We start from the raw sequence: 17,162 nt of genomic DNA, 5'->3' as shown, positions 1-17,162 counted from the left end.
GTTTAGAAATGAGACTACACAAAGACTTCATTATTAATATATTATTGCTACTAGTAGTATTAAAAATTCATTCAAACATTTCTCTCATACTTTTCCTTCCCACAGATTAGATGTAAAAATGTCTTAACTGAGCTTAAGAGCAAAGAACAGGCACTTGGCTTTGCTACCGCCTGGCTGTGTGATCTTGGGTAAGACCCTGTTCCTCTCTGGGGTTCGGATTCCTCACCTGAAAAAACAGAATCCCTAGACGTCCTTCCAACTCTGACTTGCTACAATTCCAGATGCCTGTCAGGGCCACAGATCCAGCCCTCTGCCTCCCTGGCGATGGAAATAGTAGAGAAAAAAACAAATTGGAGAGGCATTTTGAAATGAGAAATCACACAAATAGGCGGTCAGTGGCATCCAAGGAAGGAAAGAGAAGAGTCAACCGTGACTCCATCCAGAGCGTCATAATGCCTTAGGATTTTACAAAGACAGAATTTTAAAAACATAGAATGAGTCACGTGAGAGTCTGGATCTGACTTCCGGAAAGTAACTGAAATTCTTAAAAAGGATGCCTGCCTGAGGGTGAGGCTGGGGCAGGGGGAGGGTGGTACTAGAAGTCAGGTTTTAAAAGCTAAAATGAACAGGAGGAAGTAGCAGGAGACAATAAGAATTTGAAAATCAAGTCACCAAAAGCAATGGTAGATCAGTATAGGTGACAGAATTTTTAACTTGAAAAAGATTTTTGAATCCACTTAAACGTGGGCAGTAAGAGACAAAGTAGGGGCTCCTTACATGGAGTCCACAGGAGAGAGAAGGTGACCACAGAGAAGGGATGATGGGTACAAACAGGTGTACAAGGACCTCTATAACATGAGATCAAGGCATTCTCTAACCAGCTGCAAGCTTACATCAGAATTTATCCTGAGTTAATTTTAGCAAAGTCCAAACCCACGCAGCCTTGTCCCACATGCCTAGAGTCCAAATAATTAAAGTTTGTTCTGCCTTTTGATGTCTCATATCCTAAAGCTACCAAGGTTGACATTACACCAACATGTACATACACAAAGCACACTGACCTTAGGAAAATGAACATGGACGCTAATTTTTAAGTGCGCTTGACCTCCTTTTATTCCACTATGGCTACCCATAAGAGGAAATGTATTTTAGCAAATCCACAAGGTCCAGAAAGATGCACCTTTCACATTTCCCTGCACCTAACACATACTAAAAAATAAAACACAAAAATTAAAGATTATTTGTGCAAAACAAAGGGTCTTGCTAACTTTTTAAAAAAGATTTTATTTATTTGAGAGACAGAGAGCACAGGGCAGAAACAGACTCCTCTTGAGCAGGGAGCCCAATTAAGGGCTCGATCCCAGGACCCCGAGATCATGACCTGATCCAAAGGTAGATGCTTAACCAACTGAGCCACCCAGGCACCCTGAGTTTTGCTAACTTAAAAAAAAAGAAAGAAAGAAAGAAAGAAATGACTTCCAACCAAGAAAGACTATACCTAGAACAGACTTTTGTATCCATCCCCATAATAAACTTCTGAGGTTCCAAATTTAAGGCTTCTGTGAATTGGAGGTAAGGATGAAGACTTGCCACCCTCTTTCCCAGAAAGAGACACAGGCCGAAAGTGAGGCCCGCCCCAATCAAACCAACTGCAGAATTCAAGACTCTGCTCCCTAGACCTGGCCCACATTCAGCTGTTCGCCTGTGAACAGGTCCTCTGCGGAATCAACTCCAAAACTACATGAGGAATGACAAAAGAATTTACCGCAGAGGCTGGCTAACTAACAAGTCTTTGAACCACAAGCCCTTTGCTCATTGTCCCAAATGAACATGTGTTAACTACCTTGTACGACTGAAGCAATCCAACATCAGGATGCTGCCCTTGCAAGGATACGCTCACTTAATGGGAAGTCAGTGCCATTTTCACTTAGGCTACCATGTTCCACCCAAACTCTGAAAAAAAAAAAAGTCATTCCTAGTGTGATAATAATTACACTTATAAATGCCATCAGAGTAGGGCAGCCCTGGTGGAGCAGCAGTTTAGCGCTGCCTGCAGCCCGGGGTGTGATCCTAGAGACCTGGGATCGAGTCCCACATCAGCCTTCCTGCATGGAGCCTGCTTCTCCCTCTGCCTGTGTCTCTCCCTCTCTCTCTCTCTTGAATAAAAAAAAAAATGCCATTAGAGTAGATAATTCTTAACTCCTGAAGGAACCAAGTCAAGAAGTTGCTAAGGAAGCAGCTCAGTAATATGAAATCCTTTCCTTAGGTCTACTGAGGTCTGTTGACTATGGTGAAAGCAGGATTTTTAGAAAAGAAGATCATTTTCTGGGGGATTCTTTTGAGAGAAGCAGCTAGATGGCGAGGTTGGTGTGCCATAGTCTTCATTGTTTCAAACAACCATCTGGGTGTCCTTGAGTCGGTCACTTCATATCCAGAGTCTATGGTTCCTTCATTCATAAAATCAGGCATTTGAGCCAAGGTTTGTGCCAGCTATAAAATTCTATTATTCTCTAAGTAACAGTTTACTGCACCTCTGGCAACACGGCCTCAATAATCAGAATGATCCAATTAACACTCTGTAATGTAGGCTATTCTAGCTATAGTTTCAAAAAAAAAAAAAAAAACCCAACAGATTGTTCCAGAGTGGAAGGCATTCAGATCATGAAACACGGTCACTTTGTTTTCCAAAACAAATGGAGAATCTGAGGTCCAAAGATGCTGAAAACCTATGTTAAATTATAAGCTCATTAGCAGCAGAAGCAAGACGAAGGCTGCCTGACTAGTCCCATTTGCACTGAGCCACACGGCTCCCCCGCCCACTTCAGCTCTGCCGTCTGCTCCAGAAGCTGCCTCGGCCCCTGCAGAATCCACACTGTGCCTTTTATGTGACTCATTAAACACAGCCTACATCACAGCTGTGCTTTACTGGCCTCGGGGTTATTAGTTTTCCAGACACCTAATCTAGGAGATGTTGGAAGAGTGACCTTACAGGTCTTCCTGAAAGCAGGCCAAGAAAAAATACTCAAAAAAGTCCTAAGAGATCTGTTGAAGACAGCAAACATCTCTACCTGCTTGCTCCCCATTTTTATCCAATGAGGATTTTGTAGATAGGAGAATCCCTGGCAACCCACTCCTGATCCTATAACTTCAGAAACCAGACAGCAGCCTCGACAGCATAAGTTCTCTGTTGCTCTGGCTTCAGGTGGCTCTGCCAGCAGAACGAGGCCTCTGTGCAAATCTACAAGTGCCTCTGTGCAAATCTACAAGCATGCACCCCATGACAGTGCAGACGCTGCCCAGCAGCCGCTCACACAGACCAGCACCTGTTTCTGGCCAGGACAGAATCTGTGGATCCCAGCAGCTGCTGAGTGTGACAGGGGTGACACCAGACACCTGTCCCCACCACTCTCCAGATGTGGACTCTGCACAGCGACAGAGGGACAGCCCTGAAAACCCTTTAGGGTCATGCAGGGACCAATGTCACATGCCACTCAATGTGCTGCTACATGTTCCAATACAAGACAATTTGTTCAAAAGAATATAATTTATGGACATGAAACCCTCACATGGGTACCCCTCACGGGGTACATGGGATAGGCCAACTTGCCAACTCTCTCGGGCATAACGCTGTCTGAGAGAGGCCAGACACATCCGGGTACATGCGATATAACTCCATTCATGTAAAATTCAAAATAAAAAGCACAACTAGAATAGTGACAGAAGTCAGAAGGGTGATACTTCTTTGGTGGAGACACATCCGGGTACATGCGATATGACTCCATTCATGTAAAATTCAAAATAAAAAGCACAACTAGAATAGTGACAGAAGTCAGAAGGGTGATACTTCTTTGGTGGAGCTTCCTAGGAGTTGGACACACTGTTTCCTGATCTGGATGGTGATTACACAGATATTTAAAAGTTCATCAAATTCCATACTTTATATGTGTGTACTTCACTATATGCATGTTATACCTTCACAAAAAATTAATTAAAAATTAATTTTAATTAATTAATTTAATTAATTATTGTGTGAGGTCCCTGATGAGAGTGAAGAATATGCTTCCTCCTTTCCTTCAGCATAAGGATATCTGAGATGCTCCAAAAAGGGTCTTTGCAAATCATATGAGTCCTGACAATAGCTGGATCACATGCCTACATGCACCAGGCCCTATGCAGAGAGACTTAGATGAATGACCTCCTTTCATCCTTTCAGCATTTCCTCAGGGTAGATGCCATCCACATCTCCATCTCACACAGGAAGCATGAGTGTGAAGCAAAGTAGCATGCCCAGAGTCACATAGGAAGTCAAGAGTCAGAAGCGGGATTCAAAACCCACGCAATCTGACTCCAGAGCCTGTGCCCCTAATTGGTCTTCACATTTCATTGTGTGCTGCAGGGCCAGCAGATTTTTCAAGCTGGGTAACGCTAGACTCATTTTCTTTTCCCTCTGCCCAAGAGGGTCCTGCCAGTACAATGCAGGCTGCACGCTCGGCATTAAGAGGAAAAGAAGACCAAGGCCCAGAGTGATGGACTCTCTCTAGAAGAGTGTGTTCTAGAGTTCATTTAGGAGATACACCTAGTTTGGTACAAAGGCCTGTGTCTCCTGTTTCCTTTGCCTTTGCCAGCAGAAAGCAGGCCCTATTGCTGACTTGTTATCATCTGACCTTAAGAGAAATACACAATAGGGAGGATACAGAATGCTTTCACGTGCTATTCACTGGGGCTTTTTGGAACACCGTGTTTCAGGGCAAAATTTCCACAGCATGCCACACACTTTGATGATCTGCTTTAGGCCTTTTGAAAAGGCTGAAGGGGCTTATTTTCCTCTTTTTCTAGCTTGTATATTGTTATTATATTAAATATAAATACAACGTGTCCTTAGGACCTGGAGAAGGCATTAACCACTCTTTAATTAAACAGTACGTAGCTCATGATTTTCCAGACACCCTCTTTTATCCTCTACTGCTCTCTCAATTAGCTCCCTGAAGTTCTCACACCAAAACCTGCTGGATCATTGATCTCTCAATTAAAAGCAGCCATAAATTACAGGCCCCATAAAAATCCACTGGGGAGAATGATAGAAACCAACTTAATGATAGCTTAGACCCCAATAGCAGCTGGGTCCCAATGCCCATCCGAAGTATAACCGGGCTTGGTTACATTAACGTGGGATTGCCCCCCTCCTGCTTCCCACAGCAACAATTCACACACACGCTCATCAAGATACTTGAAAAACTAATTGCACCTTGAAAAGTTTTATTAAAATTTGGTCTCCTCTCACCACTGCCCCTGAGCACCTGGGTAGCTCCCTGCACACAGCTGGGACCCTGTTTTCATAGCCTGCCCCTCACCCCAACCCCAGGTGCAGAGCCAAATGTCCCAAGTGCAGACTGCTCAGCAGCAGCCTGGAGGATGGAAAGAATGGGGCCTCCCCCAAGTTGGGATGCAGGGTGCTGGGGACAGACCACCATTCCTGCCACCCTCTGCACCCGACTCAGCCTCCCTCACCAGGCTGGTAACTCTCGCCTCATCTCCAGTGCTCCGCCTGCCCAGCTTGCCCATAGCCAGGCCCGCACCCTATTATCACATCTCACACCTGCCCACATGCCAGAGCAACCAACCCAGAGCTGCCACTCCTGAGAAGCACCTTCCACTCCCTATTAGCCTATTGCAATCAGGCCTTGACCACACAGAAGAGTACTCTCGGTCACTGGGCCACCTTGCTCTACACCATCATGTGCCCTGAGGAGACATTCTCACCCCATGCTGCATCTGCACCTGGCCCTGTAGGTGCCAAGCTCTGCTAGGACCACCCAAGTCCTCCATCCCCTCACTGCCCATACGTCCATCCCCATAAGTCCCACCCTACTGCCTCATGAATTCAGGCCTCACCTGCTAGAAACCTCTGCATTTGGCAGAGTGGACATGCTTTGCTTCAAACAAGTTGTGAGTAATTTCAAACACATACAACCCTTCATGCAGTTAAGGCGTCAACATGAGCTGGAGTGGAAGGGAACCAGTCCCACGGGCCCAGCTTCCATGCCTCAGCCAAGCACAGCCTTGTTCTCCGGTGAGCTGCCATGAGCTCCAGTATGTGACACACACACACACACACACACACACACACACACACACACACACAGAGGCACACCTATCTTGTTCCTTTCTGCAAAGCAGACAAAAAAAAAATCCATTTGGCACTGGTAAAAGAAACGAAGCAAACGCCAGGAGGGCAAAGAAAGGAAGGCTTATTCAGAAAACAATAGTCCTGTATGATTTCAGATAATAAATAAATTTGGTGATCACTAAAATGAATGAATCCATCATAGATTTCCAATAAAAATAAGAATAAGAAAAAGTGATTTAAGCTGACATCCCAACCAGAGCAAGAACCACACATTGTATAGGAAATTGTATGCAGGCATGGGCAGCCCAGAGATCTGGGATCCTTCCAGAGAGTCAATGGCTTATTGTACTAGTTGTGCCAAGGAGGGAAAAACATAATTATTTTGAAGTTATTTTTGAGAAACTGTTTCCTGCCCACTGGCAAATGGCAAAGCCAAAGGTAGGCTCTTTTAGGAGGTTCTTACCTGATCATCGTAGCGGTAGGTGAGGAACTGTTCACCCGTTGTGTCTTCAAGAAAACTTCCCTGGGGGGAGAGTGCAAACTCAGGAAGGAAGTAGGCTCCAGGGGACTTCTCTGCTGTGGTCTGAAAGGTAAAGTCACCAGGTTACAAATAAGGCCCCATGAGGACCCCTTGGCAGGCAGTCCTTATGGCAGGGCGATTTCCAGGGCATCGCCCTGCTGAAGGCTGTACCAAGAAGGGAAGTGACCTTGCTCAAGGCCAAGGTGAGATGGGTCTGCGTGAGGCCCTGCTAGGTTAGGACATCCTGCTGGTCCTCCTCAAACTGGTATGCACAGTATGTGCTCCCTGACACCTACCCCCTTCCACTCCCCATTCCCACAACCATCCCTGAAATTCAGCTATAGGACAGTTAACTTAAGTGCTATTGTTGCAAATCCACTGCTTCCAGACTTTCTTTCTTTTCCTTCCTTCCTCCCTTCCTCCCTTTTCACTCCTTCCTTCTTTCCTTTCTTCCTTCCTGCTTTGTTTGGTGAAGGAGTAAGAAAAAAGCTTTTTTCCACACTACCAAAGAAACGTACATTCACCATGGAAACCTTTGAAGATCCAGATGAACACAAAAGAAAATAAAAAGTACCCCATAATCCCTTCAACCTCTAATAACCACTTTTAATTGTTTTGGCATATTTCCTTTGAGAATTTTTTTCTCATAATGCTTTGGATGTTTATAGAAAAATCCAAGATGAAATAAACATGGCTTTTACAGAAAGGCTCCATTTGGTTCACAGAAAGCTCAAGCACTGGCATCTGAGTCATTAGACTAAGCCCCGGTTGTCAGGGTTGAGGGGGGGTCAGGGAGAAGAATCATCTCCTGGAGACTATGGGTGAGTCCAACAGCCCAGGGGACTTGCTGCCATCGCTTGCCATCACCTGCATCACCTGCCATCACCTGCAGCCTGGAAGAGCCCATCCAGGAAAAGTTGGAGCATGAAGAGGGCTTACCAGGATCACCGCCTTGACTGGTTGACAAGGAAGAAAGAGATAAAGGAGATGGAGCGCCCCCCTCACCCCCCGAGTGCAGGGTCCAGGAACACAGATCAACAACTCTACCTTCAAAAGGGTACCTCACTCCCCCTGCTTAAGAAGGAGTAAGAATCAAAGAGGCCACAGGTGCTACTCTGAGGAAAACACTCTGCAAATGGAAAGAGTGAGGAGTAAAAGTACCCCTCAAATATCTCTGCTCGCCCAATGGTCACCTTTTAAAACCTCAGCAGGAACTTCAGTTCAAGCAAAACACCCATTTGAACACTGCACTTTAAATAGTGAAATTGGTATGTGATAGCTTTGGGAAGGCACAGAGAACAGATCACTCTCTGTTTTGGATGGCACTAGATTGTTCCAAAAACTTCAGAAGTTTTTTATGAAATTTCATCCACACAAGGGTTTCTGCACCCTGTGAACGACAGGAATCTTCCCAGAGCCACACAGCCCACATCTCCCTTGCCAGCCCTCTGAGTGGCTTGCGTGAGTCCAGGTTACTCCGATCCACAGTGAGGAAAACAGGGCAATCCCCTGCAAACGTTCTGCATGGTAAGTAGCAAAGTCTCCCTTGACACAGGCCTGTCATCTCAGTGTTCAGACCAGCACCGTGTTCTGTGCAAGTTTTCTCTATTATGCCACCTTCTATGGGGTGAAGCTTGCTCCAGATATCACTGGGGTCACCTGCAGCCTGCAGCAGTGCCAGGGTGTCAAGACTCTGGCAGGGAAGTCTGTCTAGGCCCCACCAGAGGCACAGAATGAATCTATCCCACCTGGCCAGTCAGTGCTCTGATGATTGCTGGAGATTATTGCTAAGTGGTCCGGGAAGGAAAGGAAGAGAGGCTAATACTGCAGACCCCACAGAGACAACGTGGCTCTCACACGTTGTGGTGCTGTTTTATAGATCTCAACATGCAACCCCAGAAAAAGTGAAAAAATCTCTCCAGGACTCCTGTTTTCACTTTTTGGTAGTTATTAGCATAGGGGGGAAATATCACAGACTCTAGGCTTGACTGTAGCTATAGCTGATTGCCTTCTGCTTTCTGACCTGCTTTTCCAATCTTAAAATTTTATCAGGCTTAAAAAAAAAGTGAGACAGGAATAAAAATGTCCATGTGAAAATAGGAGGTGAATTTAACAATAAAACTTCTTACTTCTGTGTATATTTTCCTAGCAAGTTTGAGTATGTGTCAAAGTCCAATTATTCTCACCAAAGAGAAATACATGTAGGTAAACCTCAGAGGAAATTCTGCATGACTGCAAGACAATGATTTTTTTCATCATTTTTTAAAAGATTTTATCCATTTATTCATAAGAGACAGAGAGAGAGAGGCAGAGACAAAGGCAGAGGGAGAAGCAGGCTCCCCACAGGGAGCCCGATGCAGGACTCAATCCCAGGACCCCAGGATCACGACCTGAGCAGAAGGCAGATGCTCAACCATTGAGCCACCCAGATGCCCCTGGATTTCATCTTAAGACAGTTCATATAAACTGGTTACCAACATGCCTAGCAAATAGTCCGTAAAATGTAGTTGCTATAGTTGTGATTTGCCTCTGTTGCATTTAGAATTCATAGAATCATAATTTAAAATTATGTATTTGTATTTGAGTCTCTGCCTACAGAGACTTGTCACGCACCACAGGGCCAAAGCCAGGCCTGGAGTCCATGAGCGGCTATGTGCGAAGACACAGCTCCCATTTCCAAAGGGTGGGTGCTGGAAGCAGCCCAGGGTCATCACCTAAAGATAGCTCCTTGAATGCAGGGGGCCTTCTAATACAATGCTTTATATTTAACTGACCACATGTTCCACATGTATTTACTGAGCACCTACTACATGCCTGGAACCATTCTAAGAGCTATGGCTACAATGAGGAACAAGAAAGATAAGATCCTTATTTTTATGGAGGCTTCATTCTAATGAGAAGAGACAGATAATAAGCAAACAAATTTGTGAACAAGACAAAGCTCTAAGTACCATAAAGGAAATAAGTAGGGTGATATGCAGATAAAGTTGAGTCTTCAGAAAGAAAGGGGGTGAGTGAGGCTGATCCAAGATGGACAAGGAAGAGAGCAGCAGGAAAGGGAGAGAAAGAAGAATGGAAGAGGCAGGACGTGTAGAGCACTGCAGGCCCAGGCAAGGGGTTAGAGAACCACCAGGTGTATCTCAAATACTGACCACATCATGGAGGCTGGGTTAGAAGGTGGCAAGAATGGAACCACAGAGACCAGTTGGAGGGCTGTTGTGCTAACCCAGGTGAGAAGGGGTGATTCCTTGGACAAGGATGATGGTGGTAGAGAAGGGGAGAGCTGGATGGACAAGAAGTAGAACATTCAACACTTGCTGATGGGAGAGAAGAAGGGAGAATCAAGGATAATTTCTGGGGTTTTGGCTTGAGCAACAGGTTATAACAGAATGCCAGGGATGCCCAGCCCTGGTAGGATGAGAGGGACAAAGAGGTGATAGTTCTGTTCAAGTCACATGAAGTTGGAGATGCCTATGAGACATCCATATGGAGAGCTTGAGTTGGGTGTTGAATACACAAGTCTAGAGCCCAGAAGGGTGGCCTAAGGCTGAAGACAGAGATTTGGAAATCATCATTGACATTTTCTTACATACATACTCATGTATTCATAGTCATCCTACCTGAAAAGACCCGCCCTGGAGAAAGAGTTTGGCAGATAAGAGGGTTTTGTCTGGGGCCCTTGATAATTCTAATGTCTGAAGGTGAGTAGAGAAGGAGCAAGCCAAAGAGGTGAAAACTGGTAATCATTTAGAGAAGAATGAAGAGAAAAAAAAAAGAGAAATATTGAGTCATGGAAGCATTCAGCATCAAAGAGAGTGGCCAACTACCTTGAATGTCCCTGAGAGATTGAATAAGATGAGGCTGGAGGAGGGTCCCCTGGGTGTGGCAACAGGAGGTCATTGTTGACCTTGACAAGAGTAGGTACAGGGGAGGAGCAGGGACCACGGGAATGGGTTTGGGAACTGGACAGAAGAGGAAGAAAAGGTAAGCAAGAGGGAAGGTGGAAGTATGGGCAGAATTTTTAAAGATTGGAGGAACGAGAGCTTGTGTGCTTGGTTATGGGAGTCATCTAGTGGTAAGAGAGACCATGGAGGCGACAAGAGAGAGAACTGCAAGAGTGGGGCTCTTAAGAAGATAGAGGAATGGGTTCAAACTGAATGGAGAGTCTGGCTTTCATAAAGATGAGAGCCCTTGGTCCATGTAGGTCTCCACCATGCTACACTCCCTGACTTCGATCCTCCATCCATCTTCCCTATGCTTATTCCTGGGACATCCTTCTACTGGGTCCCAAGGTCACCCACCCATGTCTATCACTCCACTTCCCATCTCCAAGCTGGCTTTCCTTCCCAGACCCCTCTGCAGCTGCCCTACAGATGAAAGAGCCTTCCCCCCAAACAGCAGCTTTCCATGGTATGGTGGGATGTCCCGAGCCTGGTGTACATTCAATCCTCCAAAGGTTCCTTTAGTAACACCACAACACTTCTCTGCAATCAGGGTATTCTGACTGTGTTTCCATACTATTAAAAACAGCTACAAACATTTAGCTCCAATAAGCTTTCTTTGTTCTGCTTAAATTCAGGTGGGGTAAAATGAGGAATGTTTGCCCTACATTTTATTCCTGCCCCAGGCTTCTGCCTCTCCTCCCAGGCCCACTGAGGTGTTGCATTTTGTTCCCTAAGGCAGAGTTGAGTGTCTCTATCACATCTGCCATTCCCCACAGCAGGTGTGTGGGCAGAAAAGAGGAAGGACAGGTGGGCTGCAGGACCTGAGCTACCCAGGACAGGGTGCTTCCTCCAGAGAGCAACCCCAGTTCCACCTGCAGGAGTTCAAGGTTATTAGTCCCTGGGCTACCATAGATTCTCTCCACACTCACATCTCACTCCTTGATACTACTGAAAAATAATGCAGATTTTATACTCATCTCTTTTTATCAAAATCTTTACTCCTGAGTAAATATCTGATCATTCAAGACTTGATTCTAAAGCTCTGGTGCAATCCAAGTCCTTTCCCTCCATAGCAGCAAGGGTGAACCAAGGTCATGTTGCCCAACTATGGCTGTCTGAAATTTGAAAAGGTGTACTGTGCCATCCCATGATTATGAAACCCAGCACCTGAAAAGACCCCCCTCAGTCATCTAATCCAGCCTGTCTAGCTCAGGAATCCTGCTAGATGCCCTGCAGTCTCTACTTGAATACCTTTAGTGATGGGGAGCTCAATCCCTTCCAAGACAACAGGAATCTGTCAGAATCTAGGGAGTTCACAGACACCACACTGGTGGTGTCTGAAGTGGTCCTCTGTTCCCCAGTTGAGGTATGAGGTGCTCTGGGCATCCATCAGGCGGATGCTGGAGAGGATGCCAGGAGAGCAGTGTCCCTCCCCCACAAACACACACATTCTGAGTTGAATTCCAGAGTCTGAGCACAGATGCATCTGAGTCCCAGGATTACAAAATGCAAGCAACTTCAGAGTCACTCGAATCCCAATCCCTCTCCAGGAGCAGGCATTTCTCCTGCAGCATCTCTGACCATCCAACAAAGCAGTCATGAGAGACCCTCTAGAGAGAAAGCCAGGGAAAAAGGAAATCAAGCCTACTCAGCACCCACTGTGAGGTGGGATTTGTGAAAAGGGTCTCATTTCATTTCGTTTTGAGTGGGTGCCATTTGTGTCATTTCACACATGAAGAAACCAAGATGCAGGAGGGCAGGCGATTTGACCAGGAGCACAGGAACGCCCAGCGGCTGCGTGCAAGGTCAGGCCATAGAGTAGCAAGAGTGGAAGGGAAGGCAGAGGGAGGAAAGCTGGGCCAGGAAGTGTGCAATCTTCCCAGGGCACAGGTCCAGGGCCCAGAGAGAAGCTGCCAAAATGTATCATCCCCCAGCCACTGTCCGCAGCTGCCGAGTCACCAGGGATGGGGTCAGAAGGAATCCAAATGGTCCCTCCAGGGACCATGAATCTGAGACCTGGGGATGCAGCTGTGTCTCCAGCTCCCACTCCAGCTGAAGGCTCTAACTTTGGCAGGAGGAAGTAGCTGTGCAATGCCAATTCGAGGACAAGATTTCAGCGTCCCAGGCCTCCATCTGTACCCCGTAAGGAGGGAGAATGCCTATCAGGACTGAGCAAAAGGTTTGGCTGATATAATGGAAGGAGAGAGAAGCAGGGGTGAAGAGGGTGTCCTATATTTAGAGAATGGGGCCCCATGTGCCTCAAAAGTCAAGCAATCACCAGTTAAGAAAAAATACCATGTGATTCCCATTGAAATTCAATAAGCCAGTTTACACACTTCTCCCAGCTTGGTCTGCGCATACCATGGAGCATGCACCTCCCTCCAGAGTGTGCACACAGCCAAACACCACCCCACTAGTCTACAGACTTGTAGGCCACCAATTGTGGTCAATGAAGGCCACCACACCTTTTTCCCACGCGCCACTGCAAAGCCATGTCTTTGCACTCTGAGAGCCAGACTGCACTGTTCCCCATCGTCCACATCCTCTAGATACAGCCCATTACTCCAGCCTGTCAAGACTTTGGATCCTGACTCCATCTATCAGAATACACAATCACTATCTCGTCACTTTACATCAGCCCAAATTTGAGCAGCATGCCCTCTATCTGCATCTTTGTCACTGCCACACAAAGGCTGAGCAGGAACAGAGCTGAGACCTGGGCCCTCTACCAAGCTGAGAAGAGCCTGTCTCCAGACTGATGGTGACTCCACCCAGTTCCGGTCCCCTCATTTCAGATGTCTGCATGTTGGCCACATGAGGACTCAAAACACACCTTAAGATACTTCACATCTACAGTGACACAGACAAGGCATGAAGATGGGAGATGGGGACGCCTGGGTGGCTCAGCGGTTGAACATCTGCCTTTGACTCAGGGCCTGATCCCAGATTCTCAGGATCAAGTTCTGCATCGGGGTCCTTGCATGGAGCCTGCTTCTCCTTCTGCCTATGTCTCTGCCTCTCTCTCTCTCTCTCTCTCTCTCTCTCGAAGACTCTCTCTGTCTCTGTGTGTGTGTGTGTCTCATGAATATATGAATACTAAAATCTTTAAAAAAAAAAAGATGGAAGACAGAAGAACTGATATCCCAACGGATCTTCATAGGTTGGGACAAAGGCTAAACGCACGAGGGCAAGGCCTAGAGACCCTAATGCAGGCATCCCACTCAGAACACCAGCACTTAGCAGAAAATTATTAAGGTTCCTATCTGGAATATTAATGCACAGGAAGCCAGTCTTGATTCACAGCAACCAAGATCTGCAGGGGCAGGTTCACTATCTGGATGGGAGGTTGAGACCACTCCTCCAAATGGTCATACTGGATGAGTCTAGAAGTGTGACTTGCAGACAGAGCAGATGGAAGCCCCAGGCCCTGGGGATAGTCTGCAAAGACTACATTCTCTGGAGGGCCCTGGGGGTTGTTCTTCCTGGCCTGGATACACATAGGACCTTACAGTCTGCACCTGCCAGAGCCTACGGGGGAAAATCAAGTGAACCAATATTATTTAAACTCAGCATACCAACCACATGTTTGCTCCAAAAAGCATGATGGGCATTTTGTCTCTTGAACCTACAATGGTTGTTTAAAAAATAAAACAAAACTTTCATTTTGTTTTTTCAAATAGGATGTCATCATTCCAAGACTTTTCAAAGTCTTAGGTGTCCCAACACTTCCTGATTTAAAACACATTTTCTATCTGTGAAATACATATAGATGTAAAACATACACATATATAGGAAACATATTTACTTTGGCAGGATTGGAAAAGTGGGCAGAAAGAAAATTAGTTTTCACTTTTTTTGTTAGTTTTTAAAAATTCATACTAGGGATTTAAGATTTATCTTCCCTATTTACCATCAACAAATTAATATGTCCTCCTGATATTGTTGGGTTGAAAGACTGAATATTTGGATAAACATCTGAGTGCGCCTTGGCCAAAAGACCATGTAGTTTCAAACTTCAGCTTCTACTCTGGGTCACGTTTTCGAAAGCAATATGAGCTAGCAGCAGGCCCTCCAGGATCCTTCCAGGAACTGTGAGGTGGGGGATGCCATGGGGGCGTGCATATTCAGAAAGAGCTGTTCCACACAGGAGGTCTTTTCCCTGAATTTGTCACATTAGGACTCTCTTTAGCAAATTGGAATTTGGATCTAATATACATCATTCACAGCACTAGTCCGCCTGCCACTAAGCATGTATGCTCTCTTTAATTTTCTCTCTTTCCCTTCTTTCCTCCCTACACACACACACACACACACACACACACACACACACTGACAGAACTAAGGGTCATGGGTGAAATGATCTTGCTGGAACAGATTTCATCATTCAGTTTCCTGAAAGGAGAAAACCTGAAAGTGGAGTCCTAACACCTCTTTACATCTCTGAACCTTCCTTAGTGCTCAGGGTTGGGCTTTGTGCACAGAAGACATTAAGCAATTCATTTTCTTTTCCAGACAAAGCCACACAGGTCGACCCCTCTGCCTCCACAGAGCTCTTGAAGGAGCGATGCCTGAATATTCTCTCCACCACAGAAAGACCAAAATGCTCTGGCTGAAGAACACACTGGCATTTCACAAGGGGGTTATTTAAAAACTCCACTATTACTCTGAATGGGAGAGGAGCGAAAGCCTTCCCCTGCCAATATACACAATACAGATCCTCATTTTCTGGACCCACCCCCACCCCCAAAATTTTATTTAAGAGTTCAGGGTTTTTTTCAAGACCTTGAAGTCAGCTGAGCCACTGGAATAAGCCTCAATTAGCAAAATGTCACATGGAAATACTCTCCCTTAAAATACCTCAGGGGAAAACACTGAATATCATATCCCCTAAACACAGCTCCACCAGTAAAGAAAAAACACTAGGTGGATGGTCACCTCAAACGCGACCAGACTATACATTCACCAACACAGGCAGCCCTGTCCCTCTGTGCTTCCCTCCTGGTCCAGTCCCACTGGTGCAGGCCGTACCCCAGAAGTCAGCAGAGGAGGGGACCCCCCAGCTGCTGGGCCCCCCAAGCACTGGATGAAGATGCTGTGTGTCTGGGAACAACTGACCAGGAAGTGCTCACCTCGAGCTCCCTCTGCGGCCCTCCCCACCCCCGACCCCTTGATGGGGCTTGGGTGCTCAGGAAGGAACACTCCCAGGCCCAGCATGGGCATGGCCCTCTGCACTTTGATCTGAAAGTGAAGCATGTATTTTCCCACAGCCTCTCCACCACTAACACTCATGATTATCTCTCTGGCAAAGAAAAGGCATCTTTGCTTTTTAAATCAAGCACAAACAAGTATTTTATTTAACCAAAGTGGTGGAGAGGTTTCGGGAAGCCCCAAAGCATGGCCTGTTCCAAGCAATTCTTGAGTTCCCTGCATCTACTCGGTTACTGGGTCCATCTGTGTTAATTATGCACCTACTGCGCATTGAGGTTGTTTTTGACACAGAGAATTCAGCAATCAATGCAACAGATGAGAATCACTTTTCCCAAGGAGCTTTAGCGTCTTAACTAAGGGAAGCAGAAAATGAACACAAAAAAAAAAAAAGGAAAAAGAGAAAGAAAATGAACACAAGAGATACATAAAGTGCATATACTTGCATCACATGGGAAACGATTTGGGGGAGAGAACAAATTGCAGTTTTAAAGAGAGTGGTCACGGTAGGCCCAGGTAGATCAAAGTGCCTTGTGGAATCACCTTTTGTTTTTTTACTTTTTCTGATTATCAAAACTGATGAGTTTGAGGTTTACAAATATCTTCATTTGCTAAGACCCCGGCTGGGATCTGCAGGGCTCTGGACTCATCTGCTCCTACCTACAGCAGCGGTGTGACCCTTTGCTCCTTGGCCCCAAGTTCCTCTCTGCCTTCACAGTCATCCAACTCAGCCCGGCCAGGCCCCAGGGCTCCTCCCTAACTGTTCCAACATCTCCTGCTTCCAGTGAGCCACAGCCTGACCTGCCCAGGCCCCAATAACACAAGTGTGATGTGAGCGTGCAGAAAACACACCAGTGGACAACCCATTACTTCTGTGGGCATGCTACCTCTGTTGCCAACCTCAGCGCCCATTACTGGGTATCAGGCAAATCTGGGTGTGTGCCTCAGGCATGAATTTGCATGAACTCAGTAGCAAGAAAGGAAGGAAGAAGAAAATAAAAAGAAGGAAAGAAAGAAAGGAAAGGAAAAAAGAAAGAAAAAAAAAGCATTACCAGCTCTTCCTGATTTGGCAATGAGACACCACCCAACCTGACACAGTCCAGAAACACGTCGGGGACATATTCATGTTTATTCAAGATTTTTCTCACCCCTACAGTTTTATTTCTTTCAGGAAACAGCTCGTCTGTGTGGCTGAAATCATGCAGGCTTTCAAAATCCAGGCTTCCAAGAGAAGAAAAAGACAGAAATGTGCTGTTTGCACATACTCTGAAAAACATTTATATTCATCATAAGCCGGTTTGTTTTTCTAAGCTTAGCAGGGCAGGAAATCTTCAGCGCTAACACGTCAGCAGAGCTGCCAAATGTG

The 17,162-nt window shown here is 46.0% G+C and overlaps 1 protein-coding gene across 3 annotated transcripts in view; it reads right to left on the bottom strand.

The window, feature by feature from the left end:
• ADAMTSL3 (ADAMTS like 3) overlaps positions 1–17,162 on the bottom strand; it is a 335,305-nt gene that overhangs the window by 282,389 nt on the left and 35,754 nt on the right. For all 3 annotated transcript variants that reach the window (XM_072737443.1, XM_072737441.1, XM_072737442.1), the window contains one exon: positions 6,591–6,710. In XM_072737443.1, the coding sequence (XP_072593544.1) occupies positions 6,591–6,710 (120 nt within the window). The remainder of the gene's footprint in view (positions 1–6,590; positions 6,711–17,162) is intronic.

The sequence above is a fragment of the Vulpes vulpes genome, chromosome 14 (genome assembly GCF_048418805.1).
Source record: "Vulpes vulpes isolate BD-2025 chromosome 14, VulVul3, whole genome shotgun sequence".
Lineage (NCBI taxonomy): Eukaryota > Metazoa > Chordata > Mammalia > Carnivora > Canidae > Vulpes > Vulpes vulpes.
The sequence above is the reverse complement of the archived record's forward strand: the minus strand, read 5'-3'. Positions and strand labels throughout refer to the sequence as shown.